Genomic DNA, 16,934 nt, shown 5'->3' with positions numbered 1-16,934 from the left:
GCTCACTTAACAAATTTCCTATTACCTATGGATCAGCAGGTGTTACAATGTTTCCGTGTTTCCACAGTAATGGCAAAGAAAATCGTAGTTTGAATTCCCCTGTACTGTCTCTTCTAGAGGCAGCAAGCTTAGGGTGTTGAATTCTAGGATATAACGACCCCCAGGCGTATGATAACACCAGGCCTTGTCTATCTTGGTCTTCCTATGTCCCTAGTGGGTCTTCCTGATCCGCTGATTTATCCAATCTGTAACAGGCGGCTCTTGTCAGTGCTGTCAACACTTTCTATTTGCTTAACTACACCAGGAAAGGGAGTGTCTAGAAAGCACACACTTTCTGGGGGCTCAAGACCTTCCTGATGGGGCCAGAACTACAGCGATTGCAGACCCGGGAGGAAATCTTGGAGAGGTCGGGGCTCAGAAGGCGGGTGGGCAGAGTCCGGGGACCAGGGGTGACATAAGACAGGGTGGGCATGTCCCAGTAAACACAAGTACTAGGCTCTGGGCACGCAGGGATATAAAGCTCTAAAGTAAACATAAAGAACGGAAGAAAGGGGGTGTGAAATTCTAGCAGAGGAAATTCTGGGGTCAAGGCTCAGAGGAAATATGGTGCAAGGGACACGCCCAAGAGCCGGCAGCGCGGAGGAGAGGATGCCTGGGGCCCGAGTCTCCCGGAGAGCAGTGAGCCCAGGCCCGCGTCGGTCCCCAACCCCTCTCCTCACCAGAATCAGGGCTACAGCCGCCAGCGCCGCGCCGAGCACCGCCAGCTGCAGCAGGAGCGGAGCCATCCTCCATGCCGGCGAAGCCGCCCGCCCTATCCCGCGCCTACACACATGCGGAAGTGCGGCCGCGCAGCCCCGCCTCCCACCCGCAGAGAGACAGCGCCAGCCGGGCGCCCGCCGCCCACAGCGCCGCCGCGGCCAGACCCAGCCACGACCCGGGAGCCCGCGCCGCCCACAGCGCCCCCGCGCGGCAAGGCGAAGAATATATAATTGTATAGGAGGCGCTCAGTCCGTTTTTGGGAGGGCGGGGGGCCGACTCTCTGTTCCACCGTAGTAAGGTTGCCGGAATTGGCAAGTACAAATTCAGGATGTCCACATAAGTTGAATTTCACATAGGAAACGAATCGTTTTTTAACAGCATTATTAAAATAAAACTCACAGACCATATAACCCACCCATTTGTTTTTGGTATATTACATTAATTTTTTAAAACTGTGATAAAACATAAAACTTCCCATTTTAACCACTTTATGTGTACACTACAGTGGCATTAACTGCATTCACAATTTCCTGCAACCATCACCACCATCTATTTCTAAAACTTTCCCAGTTCTCCCCCAGCTTCTGGTAACAATAACACGAACTACTTTGGGTGTACTCTTTGTTTATCTGACATTCAAACTGAATTGGATGCCCTGTATTTTATACGAAGGAGATGGAGGTCTTGAGCCACGACACAGGATACAACAAAAGCTGCTCCTTTGGAGCCCGCTCCCGGCACCTGTAAATGTCACCTGGTGCGGAAAACGAGCGCACAGAAAATTTACGTAATTCTTCGGTGCTGTAGCAGGGAGGCTTTTACCTGGGAGAAGGCAAGCCCAGGGCCCAGAATAAGAAGGAGAAGGGAAAAGGACCCTGAAACACTGGAATTATGCTCCACACTCAACACCTGATTCTTTGCTTTATATAAGGTCGGTTTTCTCTGAAACTCTTCAACCACCAGTCTCTAAACAGGCACTCATCACTTCTGTAATAGCCGATTCGTCAAAACGTGTCAAAGTCTAGGAAACCTCGAGGGGCGTCTGGCTAGGGGAAGTCTAACCAAATGCAGGCTGGAAACCTTCCCCACGCCGCCCGCTCCACCCACTCCACCCTGCCTTCTAGATACCCGGCAGCGGGAGAAGGGCGCAGGCGTCAGTATTGAAAATGCGAAGCGGGGCCTCAGAGCCGGCGGAAGGGGCAGTGCTACCCAGACGAAGGCGGCGCGCGCACAGGCGCAGGCGCGCAGACGCGCAGACGCAGACGCGCGGGCGGAAGATGGCTGCCGGATTCAAGTGAGTGTGGGAGGCTGGCGGGCGCGAGTTCGTACCGTGCCGGTTGGCGGCTACCGTTACCCGTAATTTTCTCCCCAGGAGACCCCCCCCCCCCACACACACCTGGTTCCCACTTCTTTCCACCACGGAAGCGGGCGGCGAGCGGGAGGACTGGAGGTGGTCGTAGTGAAAGGAAAGGGGGCCTCTTCCCGTCGGGGAGGCGAGCGCTGGAAGGGGCTGTGTTGAGCTCGCTACCCGCTGCGAGCGCTGTGGCTTGGTGTGTAGTAGACCTGCAGACCCCGGGGAGCAGTTGTAACCTCGTGAAAAGTGTTCTGTTAGAAGCACCTGCCACGCTGCTCTCCCTCTCCCTTGAAATTTATTTCTAAAAGCGTTGTTCCTCGTTCGGAAGGTTTTACTTAAGCGTTTTTGCTGCCGCTCTGGAGAAGCTTGTAGATTTTCGTTCTGAGTCCAGTTTTAAATAAAAGAAATAAGATTTCAAAGGAAACCAATTGTACTGAAACAGTTATCTGTTTGTATAAATTCCAAGTTTATGGTATAATGAGATATACATCTGTTTTAGAATTAACTTTCTTAATTAAGATCTCCTGGGGAGGTTAGTAACTAACTCCTGGAATTTCGAAGTAACGATGAGTCTTACAGGTACCTTTGACAACTCTGAAGTAAAAACGAAAACATTTACTCTCTGTGGTTGTTAAAGTCGCAGGTACGGCTAACATTAATGGTTTATTGCCAACGGTCGTAATTGAAGAGTATGCTAAATTTCAGTCACGGGATAGCGAAAAATATGTAACTTTTTTTTCCTGCCCACCAAGAATCCCTGCTTCAGAGTGAGAGTGATGTTATTTTCACACCTGTATTAATCCTCTTCTAAAGATGCCCGAGGGTTTTGGGCTCCAACCCTATACTTGTTTAAAGCAAAATTAAGGACAGCCTTTGAGTATGATTATTGCAAAGGTATCTAATTTTTATAATTAGCAACACGTGGCAACATAAACGTTAGAATTCATGAAAGAAACTTAGTTACAAATTTTGGAGATTTCTGCTCCATCACCACACTATTAAGATTTTTGCCAGTTTCTGGATTTATATTGATTTACTAATTTATCTCATTTTTAACATGTGTTTCAGAACTGTGGAACCTCTGGAGTATTACAGAAGATTTTTGGTAAGTAAAGGTGGTTATGTACATTTTTTGCTTTTTGATAATGATATCGTGCTTTTTTCATAAATACAAATATCAATCATTACATTGCACACCTAAACTGTCATACAATTATACCTCAGTTTTTAAAAGACAATTTTCAAGTAATTCAAATTAATTTGAATTAACGAGGTTTAGTGTATTTTCACTGGTGTGTGTAAAATATACACGTAGATGTAATCTACTTTCATATATTTATTTAGAAAGAGAATTGCCGTCCTGATGGAAGAGAACTTGGTGAATTCAGGACCACAACTGTCAACATAGGTGAGGGTATTTTGAGTTCTAAAATAGAATGTTGAGGTTGCTTCAGTTCTGAAAATAGTTTTTATTTAAAGTAAATTTTTCTTTGCAAAGTTTTTTTAAACTCACTGTCCTCTCAGTTGTTATGCTCATTTTAAATTTTAAAATAACTATAAAGTGTTTTCCTGCTTTCCCCTGTTCAAAACTTCTAAGACATGGTTTTCTTACATATCTTACATTTATTAAACCTTCTGTTGCAAACATGGAATTTCCCAATTTTACCTATATGACATTCCCAAGTTTTAGCCTCTGAGCCATTTAAACAGTATTTCAGACAAATTCTACCGTGTCTAAGGGATTTTGTGTCAAGAGATTTAAATCTTTGTAACAGCCCTGTGATTGAACAACAAAGGATTAACTCACTTCAGGGACAATGAACAATCCTTAGACCAGTGCAGCTGACCCTTGAACGACGAGGGTGTTGGGGTGCCGGCCCTCGCACAGTCAGAAATCCAAGCGTAATTTTACAGTTATGGATCGGTGCTTCGTAACCGAGGCTGTGCATCCTCAGACTCAACCAACTGTGGATCGTGTAGTACTGTGGTAATATTTATTGGAAATAATCCTTGTATATAGGTGGAAAGGTGCATTTCAAACCCATGTTGCTCAGGGGTCAACTGTAATTTTAGAAAGACTCAAGAAAGGAATAAATTTTCATAAACAACTTAGATATGTAGCAAGATAGAATCATACGTAGAAGACGAAAACACTTTTTCATTTTGTTTAAATACTTACCTTTTCAGGTTCAATTGGTACTGCAGATGGTTCTTCTTTAGTGAAGCTGGGAAACACTACAGTAATTTGTGGAATTAAAGCGGTAGGTTTACTGTATATATTACTAAGATTTGAGTTACTAAATTAGCTTTATATACTTATTAGATTGTAATACACACCTGTAGTTCTCCTGTTGATTAGGCAATAAGGTGTCTTTTTTAGTATTTGTTTTCATTTCCCAAGTTTTCACCTTTGAGTTTTAGATAATACAACCCAAGTTTAATGGCTCTTAATTACAATTTATGTGCTTAATTACAATTTATGTGTACAATCAAATGTGCTGAAATGGAACAACTTAAAACAATCCTCACCACCTTTACTTTTTAAAGAATTTGGTTGTAATTTGAGAAATTGAGAGATTTTTGATGACATTTTAATCTAGTGATGCCATTTAATCTGTGCAAATGTGTAGAAATTGCTCAAAAGAAAAGCTTGAGGGAATAATAGCTACTATTTACTGAGTATTTGCTATGTTCCAGGCACCTTGTGTTAGGTGTTTTACAGAATTATCCAGTTTAATCCTCAGGATAATCATTTGAAGTATTTCTTTCTTCATTTCCTATTTTACATGACATTCAGTAACTTGTCCAGGAACATAAGGCTCATGAATAGAACTTAGACATGACTGACTCCAAAGCCTCTGCTTTTTCGACTACACTGAACTCTGAGTTACTTAACCTAAGTTCATTCAATAACTGGCCCAAAGTCTCTCAGCCAAAAGGTGTGGGTCTCACTTTTGAATTAGGTAATTCTAGGGCTTTTGCTCTTGACCATTATACCATCAATTCCTAAATCTGACTGTCAGTATCACCTGGAGTTTAAAAATTCAGATTCTTGGCTACTGAATAAGAGAATCTATTTTCTTTCTCTTAGGAAGAGAGAGTGGGACAGAAATCTAAAGAGCCCCAAGTAATTTTGATGAGTAGCACTACCATCAGCTGTGCTACTACACTGCCTTCTTGCCTTGCAGAGCTGGTGAGGCGCGGTCCAATGTTCCTAGAGCCCCTGACATACGTTCCTAAGCTCATCTTCCCAGTAGATGCTCATGATGTAGTTAACTAGCTAAGATGGTCTTTGGTAGAGGCTTCCATAACTGACTTCTTCACAATTTTTTAGTAGCTTCTTTCATAGGAAACATTTGTCTGCTTCTGTAGGAATTTGGAGCACCACCAACAGATGCCCCTGATAAAGGATATGTTGGTAAGTTAAATGCCTTCATAAATTTAATACAAATACTTTAAGACAGTTAACACTATTATTATAGTTAAATCTTAGTAGGTGAGTTGAAAAAATTATTCATAAGCTTCAGACGTCCCTGAAAAGTTTTATGTATGTTTATGTTAGAAGATAGCATAATAGCAAGATACAGAATTTTGTAAATACCTTTTATCAAACTTGTTTGATCACTTTTGGTTTATACAGATGTCATCAACCAAGAAAATAGATTCTCTTAGGCAAAGGGCTGTAATTGCAAACTTTTCTGTCTCCATAAAGAATTTTCCTTTATACCAGTATGTGATTTTTTTCCTTAACTTGGACCATCTTTTCTTTATGGTAGGAACCAACCTTTTAAAAATGCAGAACAGTTGGTATGAATAGAGGGGCTATTTACTGTTACAGATTGGGGTATTTTGAAAGAAACCCAGAAACTTTTGTGAATAATTTAGGATTAAGGCTGTTTCTTAAACACACGCTTTTTTTTTGGCAGGGCGGTTGTGTGGGAAAAAATAAATTTTATCTAAGCATAAGATTCTCACAGAGATGAAAAAGAATATAACTGATGTGTTACAGTGCTTTCCACTTGGAAAGCCTATCCATGCCTACAGTTGTCTTTGCCATGGATTGATATTATCTTTAAAACTAAACGACAGGTGACGTTTGGTTCATAGCTGCAGTTTCTTTCAGTTCCTAATGTGGATCTATCACCTCTGTGTTCCTGGAGATTTCGGTCTGGACCTCCTGGAGAAGAGGCCCAGGTGGCCAGCCAGTTCATTGCAGATGTCATTGAAAAGTAAGATCATTATGATAAAATGTGACTATCACTCATTTTAGAGAGTTTTTGAACTTTTATTTACTGTGTTCTATGTCTTCAAATCAAGTTCACAGGTAATTCAGAAAGAGGACTTGTGTATCTCTCCAGGAAAGGTAAGAGGAATAAAGAAGCTATGAGCTTTTATTAATTCTGAAATGTTTTGTGGGGGAAATTTAATTTTTTTTTTTAAAGTTTCTGAGCCTTGAAGGTTATCTTGATTGTCTAGCCAAGGGTGTGGTTTGTAAGTAGAAACAAATACCACGTTATAGCAATCAGAAGGCTTTAATTTCCACTTTGTTTAAACTGTTTTAGCTTGCTTGGGTTCTATACTGTGATCTCATTTGCCTCAACCATGATGGAAACATTTTGGATGCTTGCACCTTTGCTTTGTTAGCAGCTTTAAAAAATGGTAAGCAACCTTAGGGAATACTCCTACTTATGTGTCAGAATGTTCCGTTTTGGTTAAAATTTCTCAATAAATTTTTAAAGGTTTTTGTTAAGACTTACCTATCATTCATGTGTTTCTAAATTAAAGAAAAACGTGTTTGTATCTACTGTATTTGCCTTAATTGTTCTAAGATATATTTTTTTAAAAATACTACTTCTGGACAAGTTTAATAGAGGGAAAAGTGAATTAATGAAGCATAGAATGCCTTTTTGTTTCTTTCACTAGAGTGAGAGACTGACTTTACATATTCGCCTTTTTCTAGTACAGTTGCCTGAAGTTACTATAAATGAAGAAACTGCTTCAGCAGAAGTTAATTTAAAGAAGAAAAGTTATTTGAATATTAGAACTCATCCAGTTGCAACTTCCTTTGCTGTGTTTGATGAGTAAGTTAATCAAATGTATTAAAAGGTTGTATATTTACTTGAAGGGAGGACAAAGATTCTTACAAGTAGTAGAATTTCAGGTTGCTGTTAACTTTTCTGGTTTCTACCAGTTCTAGCTCCTTGCTTAAGCTAAAATGCAGGTAGTGAGTTTAATTTGTACGGTTTTCTAAAATAAAATTTGTCCCATGGGTTGATAATTTATACCTTTTCATTTTTAAAATAGCACTCTGCTTATAGTTGACCCTACTGAAGAGGAGGAAAACCTGGCAACTGGAACCTTAACAGTAGTAATGGACGAGGAAGGCAAGCTATGTTGTCTTCACAAACCAGGCACGCACTTTCCTTCCATTGCAGTACTAAACACGTAGATGAAAACTCAGCATGAGCTTCTTTATGTTAGGGAGGGCCAAATGGAATGTGGGATGTTTTACTGGTTTATGTAATGTAAATTTACTATGTGGTTTCTTTGTTACTTCAGATGCCTTGCATTTTTATATTGTATGTCAGTGGTTCTTAAACTTCAGGAGGTCTTGTTAAAACATAAACCTGCAAATCTTGAGACCACACCACTGGTTTATATTATTCACTTTTTTGGTTTTATGTCAATAACTTGACATGATGTAGATCATGTAAAAATAAGTGTTGGCACAATACTTTTTCAGGTGGAAGTGGACTGACTGGAGCTAAACTTCAAGATTGTATGAGCCGAGCCGTTACAAGACACAAAGAAGTAAAAAAACTGATGGATGAAGTATTTAAGAGTATGAAACCCAAATAAACAACCACCACATTTTCAAAACAGATTTGTAAAAACTGTATTTGTTACACTGTGCACAAACCTTTTATACTAAATAAATATCAAACTACATTCTTCTGAAAGATGTTTCTAGTATTTCTTAGGTCACTTCTGTATTATGTACAGTGAAACCATTTTTAAAAAGCAATGACTTAGGCAAACTCACCCTAATGGTTCGTTAAACCATTTCCCTGTTTTTATTTAAAAATCATAGGGTTGTGCTTCTGTATAAAGTTTGTATATCTAGCAATGTAAAATACTGACACGTTAAAAAACGAAGTAGAAACTCAGAATCCTTTTGATTCAATGCTCTTACGTTTTTTTAAAAAAAAATAATGCAGGCCTCAGAATTTTGGAGTGGTTGGCGTGCCTCTCTTCATTTTACTTTTTGACTGGCTGCCTGTATGCTGATGACGATGTAGCTGAGCTGTCTGTGCTGCTGCTGCTGCCGCCATAGCCATTTGATGCTGCAAGAACCGCAACTGCTGCAAAGCAGAGGGGAAAAAAATCAAGTTAGGTTAAAGGTAGGCAGGTATGGAAGATGCTTTTCCTGAGAGTGATGAAAACAACAAAACTGAAAGGGAGAAAGCACCAAGGTAACAAAAAAGGACTATACCACATCAGGACAATGCACAGTCAAACAGCACCAGTGGCACAGAAGCCTGCTGCGGGCTTTAAAAATGGCTCTTGGTAAACTTCAAAAGTATTTCTGTTACTTTGCCTGGCCAGTCTATATTGCAGTAACTCAGCAACTTCAGTTACCATTTTGTTGTATGATAGTTTATAGCAATATAAAACCACCCTGCAAATTAAAGAAAGTCAACTATAATATGCTGACTTCTAGAATAATGGAACAACATTCTTCAAAAACAAGTATGACATTTACAAATAGGAACACTGGTACACTTGCCTTTTTCTGCAGTACAGTATTAAAAAGTTAACCATTGGCACTTACAACTATTTCAAAATGTACTGAAACCTATAAAAATGTATGTTAATGTGCCACCAGCACTTCAGGAAAGATTTTGAATTAGGAAAGGAGTATGACTTAAATGTACAAAATATTCAGTGCTCCAAGTTCACTGGCTAAAATTGTCAGACTTTTAAATAAAATTTGCTAAATTATTTACCAATTACTGTATAGTCTTAAAAGACAGTAACATAAAACTAAAGTAAGGTATTTTGAAGTACTTTTGGAGCAGAGTATCTTTAAAAATGTAACCAGAGTGAAGTTGCTGGATTACTTGGATCTGTTGCTGCTGCTGTTGAAAGGCAGAGGAGAGCTGGAATCTCTGCTGAGGAAGGCTTTGCTCAGGTCTGTTCTCGGCAGAGCCAAGCTGAGACAACACTACAGAGAGGAGAAGGGGAAAGCAGGCCAGTCAGAAAGTTTGAAGGCTACCAGGGTTAGAAAAGGACAACATAGAAAATGAAATAATAGGAAAGTATCAGTATGATTAATCTTAAGTATCAAATCACAGACATTTCAGAATAAATTTAGTACAGTCTCCTGTTAGTTGAGGGTACCATTGATGATAGAACTTCCTGGACATGGAAGAGAAGGGAAAGCATGTGGGCCAAAGCACTGTATCCCTCTCTTTTCTTACATCTCAATGAAATTTGATACTAGTGCTATTTTGTTGAGAAGGCTTTCTAGCAAAACATTGAATACAGTATGTTATTTTAAAATATAACCAATCAGGTAGGAAATGGAGTGGGAGAAATCCAAACTACCATAAGGACAAAACTGGTAGACAAGTGCTAAAAGATGAATGTTAGACTACACTATTAGCAACAAAGGTGGTGAACCTTTTAGAGCTGAGTGAGATCAGGGACAAGTTCAACTCTTTCACTGCTCAGTTGAGGACATTTCAGACCTGGATCGTTTGAGTGACTCAAAGGTAATTAGTGGCAAGTCGAGCTAGGAACATTCTCATTTTTCAGCCTAGAGTTCTTTCCACTAAATTATACTACAGCTATTTTAGGAAAAAATAGCTTGTGGGGTAAAAGTTTATACTAATAAATTTCCATTTGGAAATTCACTGCCTCTAAATTAGAACTTTACATAAATTATTCCAAATTCGGACACAGAATTATACCAGATTCTAAAGGCATCATAGTAAGCCCAATGATAATTCAAAATGTTAACATGTTCACTCATTAATCCTCAAACAGTATCTCAGTTTTCTTATACATGTGGCGTCTTGATTTTAATTAAATGTAGTTATAATTGCTATCTTCAATTGATGAAATGATCTTCATTAAACACATATCTTTGGTGCACCATTTATTACTAGAAGTGGTGAGCAATCACTTAGTACAATCATTTTTTTACAAGTGTCTTACAGAAGCTAAGCTACTTGACTATTAAGTCCTAATTCATACAACTACAAGCCACTGGAACGAGACAAAAGATTGTGCAATCTGGAAAAATGCAGTCTCAATAACCCAGGAAAACTGAAGAGCTAACAGCTTTAGAAGCTTCCTAGTAAGTTGGGTAACTGTAAACTTTTCCCAACAAAATTTAACATGAGGAAAACATTAACTGCTGTTAATATATGTAGGTCAAAGCACTTTAATCAATTATCAAAATAATGAAAAAAATCTGAGTGCCATCAATTAATCCATTTAATAGTTCACACATTAAATACAACTAAACTTTTTCCTTGTAACTGTCTGCACAAGGAAAAGAAATAGTTAAAATGGTGAGATCCCAAATAGATTAGACACTTTAAATAAATTCAACATATTTAGTTATGAAGATACCAACCAGCTGCCTGTGACTGCATATAACTTCCTACTCCAGCAAGGTTAATAACTGCAGTGTGCTGAGCAGATAAGGCCTGTTCTTGACTGGTACAACTTTGTTCAGAAGCCTGAATAAAAAAATAACACGTGACTTGTACAAAAATAAAAACAATTTTGGATTGGTGGAATTAGTATTTTACTCCTATATGAAAAAAAAAACATTAGTCTAGGTCTTGCAAAAAGAATGGCCTAAGGAAAAGACGTCAAAGGTATTTAGAATTAGCAAGAATAAGCTTATGGTATTTTGAAAGCAAGAAAATAAAACCTAATTTTCAGAACTGATTCTGTATTAAAAATAATTACTAAGGCTTCTATAAAACTTCATCAGAACTGTTTTTAAATTGAAGTATAGTTGATTTGCAGTATTGTTAGTTTCAGGTATAGAGCAAAGTAATTCAGTTGTATATATATACACACACACATATTTTTCAATTATTTTCCCTTATAGGTTATTACAAGATATTGAAGGTAGTTCCCTGTGCTACATGTTAAATCCTTGTTGCTTATCGATTTTCTGTATAGTAGTCTGTATCTGGTAATCCCATACTCCTAATTTAAGCGCCCCTGCAACATGGTAACCATACGTCTGTTTTCTATGTCTGTGTCTGTGGGTCTGTTTCTGTTTGGTATATAGATTGGTTTGTATTATTTTTTAGATTCAACATATAAGTGATATCATATAACATTAGTCTTGCTCTTAGTTCGCTTAGTTTGATATTCTCTAGGTCCATCCACATTGCTGTAAATGGCAATATTTCATTCTTTCTATGGCTAATATTCCACTGTATATATACACCACATCTTCTTAAGCCAATCATCTGTTGATGGCACTTGGGTTGTTCCCGTCTTGGCTATTATAAACAGTGCTGCTATGAACATGGGGGTGGCATGTATCTTTTCAAATAAGAGTTTTCATCTTTTCTGGATATATACCCAGGAATGGGAGTGCTGGATCATATGGCAGCTTGGGTTTTAGTTTTTAAAGGAACCTCCATACTGTTCTCCATAGTGGCTGCGCCAATTTACATTTCCACCAGCAGTGCAAGAGGATTCCCTTTTCATCTATTTAGGCCTGCCCATTTTTTGATAGGGCTGTTTGTTTTTTTCAATATTGCTTCTATAAAGCTTCATCAGAACAAGTTTTTAAAGCTTAAAACACTGTTTGCAACATAGTACTAGAACTTCTAGTGAGCACATTCAAGAAAAGGAAACAAAAAGGCATACAGATTAAAAAGAAAAAATACCTGCCCTTATTTGCAAATGGCATTGATTATTTAGGAAAAAACACCCTAATGAATCTACAAAAAAACTTCTAGAACAAATAAGTGAGGTCAGTAAGATTGCAGAACACAAGATCAACATACAAAAACCAATTCTGTATACTAGCAATGAACATGCAGAAAACGAAATTAAAAACAATACCATTAACAATTTCCCAAGAATGGGAAAAAAAAGGAAGGAAGGGAGGGAGGGAGGGAGAAAGGGAGGAAGGAAGGGAAAGAAAGAGAAAGAAAGAAGGAAAGAAACTTAGGTGTAAATCTATGAAACATATAGGTTTTGTATGCTGAAAACTAGCTGATTTTAGCCTAGAGACACACTGTGTTCATGGACTAGAAAACTCACATAGTAAACATGCTAAGCCTTTCCCAAAATGACCTTTAGGTTTAACTCAATTCCTTTAAAAATCCCAGCAAAGTCTTCTGTAGATATAGATAAGATGATTCTAAAATTCATAAGGAAAGGCAAAGGATCTAGAACAGCTAAAGAATTTTGAAAAAGGATAACATGGGAAGAATCACTGTGTCTGATTTTAAGACTTACTATATGTATGTGTATGTGTGTATATATATGTGTGTGTGTGTATATATATATATACATAGTCTACAGCGATCACAACAGTATGGTACTAACAGAGTGACAGATATTAATACATAGATGGGTGAAACAGAGTAGAGAATACAGAAATAGAGCCACACAAACACAGCCAACTGATCTTTGACAAAGGTGCAAAAGTAATTCAGTTGAGGAGGATGGCTTTTCTAACAAATGGTGCTGGAGCAAATGGACATCCATATCCCCCCATAAAATGAACCTGGACCAAAGTCTCATACCTTTTATAAAAATCAACTGAAAATGGATCATAGAATTAAATGGAAACTATGAAAAAAAAACTTTGGGGCCTAGGGCTAGGTGAGGAGTTCTCAGACTTAATACCTAAAGCACAATTCATTAAAAAAAAAAAAAAAAAAAAGATAACTCAGACTTCCATCAAAAGATGGAAGCAATCCAAATGTCCATTGATGGATAAATGGATAAACAAAATGTGATACATAAATACAATGAAATACTGTTCAGCCTTAAAAAGGAATTTCTGACACATGCTACAACATGGATGAACCTTTTGGGTATTATGCTAAATTAAACAGGTCAGTCACAAATAGACAAATACTGTATAATTTCACTTATATGAGGTGCCTGGAGTAGTCAAACTCACAGAAACAGAAAGTTGGCTAGAAGAGGGGGGAAATAAGGAGTTGTTTCATGGGTATAGAGTTTCACTTTTGCAAGATGAAAAAGTTCTGGAGATTGGCTGCACAACAATATGAATATACTTAATGCTGCTAAACTGCATATTTAGAAATGGTTAAGATGGTAAATTTTATGTTACAGTATTTTACAATTTTGTAAAGAAAGTGCAAATCAAGAATTTTATATCCAGCCAAGTAATCCTTTATGTGTTAATAAAGAAAAATAGTTTTAAATGTGCCTTTCCTGAGAAATCTAATAGAGGATGAGCATTATCCAATCAAGATTTGACTGGGGAATCTTTGGTGGAAGGACTGATAGTGAACATTACATATATTTAATTATGAACTAAGAGAAACGATGAGGGTGGGACTCAGCAATCAGTAATTTTTAGTTTCCCAGATGATTCCGAAGTGCAGCAAAGGTTCAGAAAAATCTGAAGTTCCTTCTATTACTTTAATTTACTGTAGTTCTTGTTCAATTTCATTTTGTTTGGCAATGTACAAAGTATTTGTTTTTGTCTATCTTCGCTCTGTTTTATGCTTCAAGATAAAAAGAACATCTGTATTCTAATAGAGACAAAATATTATCAAAAGAAGGATGATGATGGGGTAGAAAATACATGGCCTATAGAGGCAGAAAGACTTGGACTTGAATCCCTGCTCTGCCACTCGATGTATGGTTGTGAGCAAGTTAGTCACCTGAATCTATTTCAGACTATGCAAGATGGAAGTGACATCATCTATTCAAGTATGGCGGTTGTGAGAATTAGAAATAGGCACCCAATAACTGATAGCTGCTACTGTTAATGAAGAAAAACCGCACATGAAAAGTTGGTTCAAACAATCTAAATAAAAACACTTGAAATATGCTTGCCATATACCAAAAAAGGTTATAATTCTATGATACAAAGCATATGGAAGGTAGAAAGGACATACCTGCTCCCCTGGCTGTTGAGGAACAGAAGTTGTGGGTTGCTGAGGTTGCTGTGGTGTAAACTGAGAAAGCTGCTGCTGCTGCTGCAGTGTGTTAAAAATGAGCGAGCCACCTGGAAGCTATTAAGTAAGCAAGAATTAATTAGCCGATTTCAGATTAAATTTCTTTATTCTACAAACATTTCTGGAGCATTCACTATGTGTCAGGCATTCTTCCAGGGACTGAGGAAACAGGTGAACAAAAATGGAAACAAAACAAGATTCCTGCCCTTAAAAAAAAGGAACAATCGCTTTAAACACAATTTTTAAATGCTGTTACTTTGGCTCTCAAATATGTTAGTAATCTCCAATGTAAGTCTTTCTGCTTCAAGTTAATAGTTAGCTATCCAAATACACACACTACTTTTATTTAACTCCTTTTATACATCAACACAAAACAGCATTAAATGCATTTGGAAGTATAAACAAGAAGCTAGTGATAATCAGATATATATTAAGAAAACTTGTCTCCCTAAATTTGGTCTAGCTTTGCCCTAAACCAGAAATGCATGGATTTTTATATAACATAGCTAGGAATTCCAAAGCTGAAAAGAAAATGCATTAGATGTCCATATTTAGTTTGGAGACATTACTTGCTCTGTCATTCTGAATAAATTAAAAAAAAAACTTTTAAAAAAGCATCATCCAGAAAACTCCACACTAAAAACTAAAACTATGCATTCCAAATGCATCAGGAAACAAATGGTTTTTCCATTTTATTCTACAGGAGTCTAAGTTAAAAGCACTTTGAAGTTTTGTGGGAAAGTCCAAGCAAATATCAAATACAGAACTCTTAGGTCTTTATAGTCAGAAAAGGTGTCTCGGGTCAAAAGCTCTATACCCAGCATAGCTCACTGTTAGGTAAACCTGGACAAAGCACAGGTCAAATGTTCCTTCCTCAATTAGGTAGACAGTAATAAATGTTGCAAAATATAATTTATAAGGTGGCTTTGTCCTTAATCCTTATTATCAGTGCTATTAAGGAATCCCACTCCTCTTAACACTGAGACTGATCCTTGTAGAAATTCCTACAGCAAAATGCAGGAAAGTCGGCTAAATAAACCAATGTGTCCATAACACAATTAGATCATTCTGCAATTAGTCTGTAAATACTGACACTGTTTGCGTATTGTGACAGGAAATAAGTTTTAAGATTTAGTTCTAAATGTATTTCCTGATTTATTACTTCTGAATATCAGGTTGGGTTGATCTGTTTATTTCCCAATAATCCATAGCTCTGCCATTCTTTGTCTCCAAGTCTTTATATTTATGTCTACCTTTTCTAAAAATTCTCTGTAGATAATCCCATCCATTTTCCAACCTACTAGTTTAATACTGAACTCCATCCTTAAAGGACCTAGCATAACACTCAGAATATTATAAGTTCACAACATGTACTAAATTCTTTACCTACAATCTCTCTTTATATGTTAACATTGATAAAATGTGTTAAGAAAAGCCTCACTACTAGACACAAACTGTAATCTAACAAACATTTATTGACTGACTACTAGGTGCCTGGCACTGTGCCACGAAGTCACATTCTCCTCAGGAAAAGAACACACATACCTAATTTTAAAAATTTCTATTCACACAGAAAATCTACTATAAGCAAACAGCAAGACCTACATGCATACATAAAAAGTCTGTTAAGACAGAAATTATTTCTAAGTATACCTGCTGCTACTATTGTAGGCAAGTTATTTTCCTGGGCAGTTGTCAACTCTCCCCTCTGGAACTAGTTCTTGACTTGGCAGTGGTGCCAGAGCCGATGAAAGTGCAGTACATAGGATACCAATTCTTTCCCCTTATCTACTTGAACATGCAAAGGTAACCACACCCTTAGAAGATTCTGGACAACCTCAAAACTTCAAATGCTGATATGTACAAACTTACATGGTTAAAAACAAACAAACAAAAACTATAAAAACTTTAATAAAAAGCAGTGTTTCAGGTTTACCTGGAGTAGGTTTAAGGGCCTGAGACTTGAAGTATTTTTTAAACCAAATGGAACACCTATTAAATAAAACTCATGGTTAAAACAGGGAATTACAACTTTATTATACTTGAAAGTATTTTATACTTTAGTATATAAAAATATAATACTTTAAGTACTTCCTGCACAGATGTGCTTATTTTCTATACTTTAAAAATTTCTTGTAAGCAAAAAACCCCCTATTTTCATCAATACCAAAGATGTGAGCACCAGATGTACACTATAATCTGTATTTCAGAAACTGAGACTTCTTTATAACTATTTTGACTGTTGGTTGGAAAAGTAATCTAGCAGTATGCAAACACCATAAATATAATAAAACTATCACTGTTGTGCAAATACATTTCAGGGACTGGCATCTATTTATATTCCTCAATGCTAAACAGCATATGATAATAACCCTATCTCTGAGAAGCAGTGTGCCCTGTGCCATTTTTTAAAGTACAAATGCTAATATTAATAATGCTAAAGAATGCTGTTGAATTTTGTGTGTAAGGATCAAGCTGAAAGTCAGGAAACGATGCTCTGTTAATTCTGAACTTATTCCCCCAAATCTGTGACACAACATGGAGCACATCATAAAACAGGGGTTGGCAAACTCTTCCAGTAGGCTTTATGGGCCACACAGAGACTCTCATATACT

General features: G+C 37.5%; 3 protein-coding genes across 23 annotated transcripts in view; 1 reads left to right on the top strand and 2 right to left on the bottom strand.

Moving 5' to 3' along the window:
• Window positions 1–878, bottom strand: part of ALG5 (ALG5 dolichyl-phosphate beta-glucosyltransferase) — a 38,056-nt gene extending 37,178 nt beyond the window's left edge. For both annotated transcript variants that reach the window (XM_004282226.3, XM_033410073.2), the window contains exon 1: window positions 720–878. In XM_004282226.3, the coding sequence (XP_004282274.1) occupies window positions 720–785 (66 nt within the window). In that variant the 5' untranslated portion in view covers window positions 786–878. The remainder of the gene's footprint in view (window positions 1–719) is intronic.
• A 1,118-nt stretch (window positions 879–1,996) lies between these two features.
• Window positions 1,997–8,073, top strand: EXOSC8 (exosome component 8). Its single transcript, XM_004282232.3, has 11 exons — window positions 1,997–2,053; window positions 3,182–3,218; window positions 3,458–3,521; window positions 4,301–4,374; window positions 5,486–5,531; window positions 6,237–6,342; window positions 6,431–6,476; window positions 6,676–6,772; window positions 7,074–7,194; window positions 7,418–7,524; window positions 7,857–8,073. The coding sequence occupies exons 1-11, from the start codon at window positions 2,037–2,039 to the stop codon at window positions 7,970–7,972; spliced, it is 831 nt and encodes a 276-aa protein (XP_004282280.1). The 5' UTR covers window positions 1,997–2,036; the 3' UTR covers window positions 7,973–8,073.
• SUPT20H (SPT20 homolog, SAGA complex component) overlaps window positions 7,985–16,934 on the bottom strand; it is a 39,606-nt gene continuing 30,656 nt past the window's right edge. For 16 of the 20 annotated variants that reach the window (XM_033410058.2, XM_033410064.2, XM_049701358.1 and 13 more), the window contains 5 exons: window positions 16,256–16,311; window positions 14,260–14,376; window positions 10,758–10,863; window positions 9,235–9,338; window positions 7,985–8,475 (listed from right to left, as the gene is read on the bottom strand). In XM_033410058.2, the coding sequence (XP_033265949.1) occupies window positions 8,335–8,475; window positions 9,235–9,338; window positions 10,758–10,863; window positions 14,260–14,376; window positions 16,256–16,311 (524 nt within the window). In that variant the 3' untranslated portion in view covers window positions 7,985–8,334. The remainder of the gene's footprint in view (window positions 8,476–9,234; window positions 9,339–10,757; window positions 10,864–14,259; window positions 14,377–16,255; window positions 16,312–16,934) is intronic. The other 4 variants (XM_033410066.2, XM_049701366.1, XM_049701361.1 and 1 more) reach the window with 1 other exon arrangement.

Source organism: Orcinus orca, chromosome 18 (genome assembly GCF_937001465.1).
Source record: "Orcinus orca chromosome 18, mOrcOrc1.1, whole genome shotgun sequence".
In the NCBI taxonomy this organism is placed as follows: Eukaryota; Metazoa; Chordata; class Mammalia; order Artiodactyla; family Delphinidae; genus Orcinus; species Orcinus orca.
The sequence above is the reverse complement of the archived record's forward strand: the minus strand, read 5'-3'. Positions and strand labels throughout refer to the sequence as shown.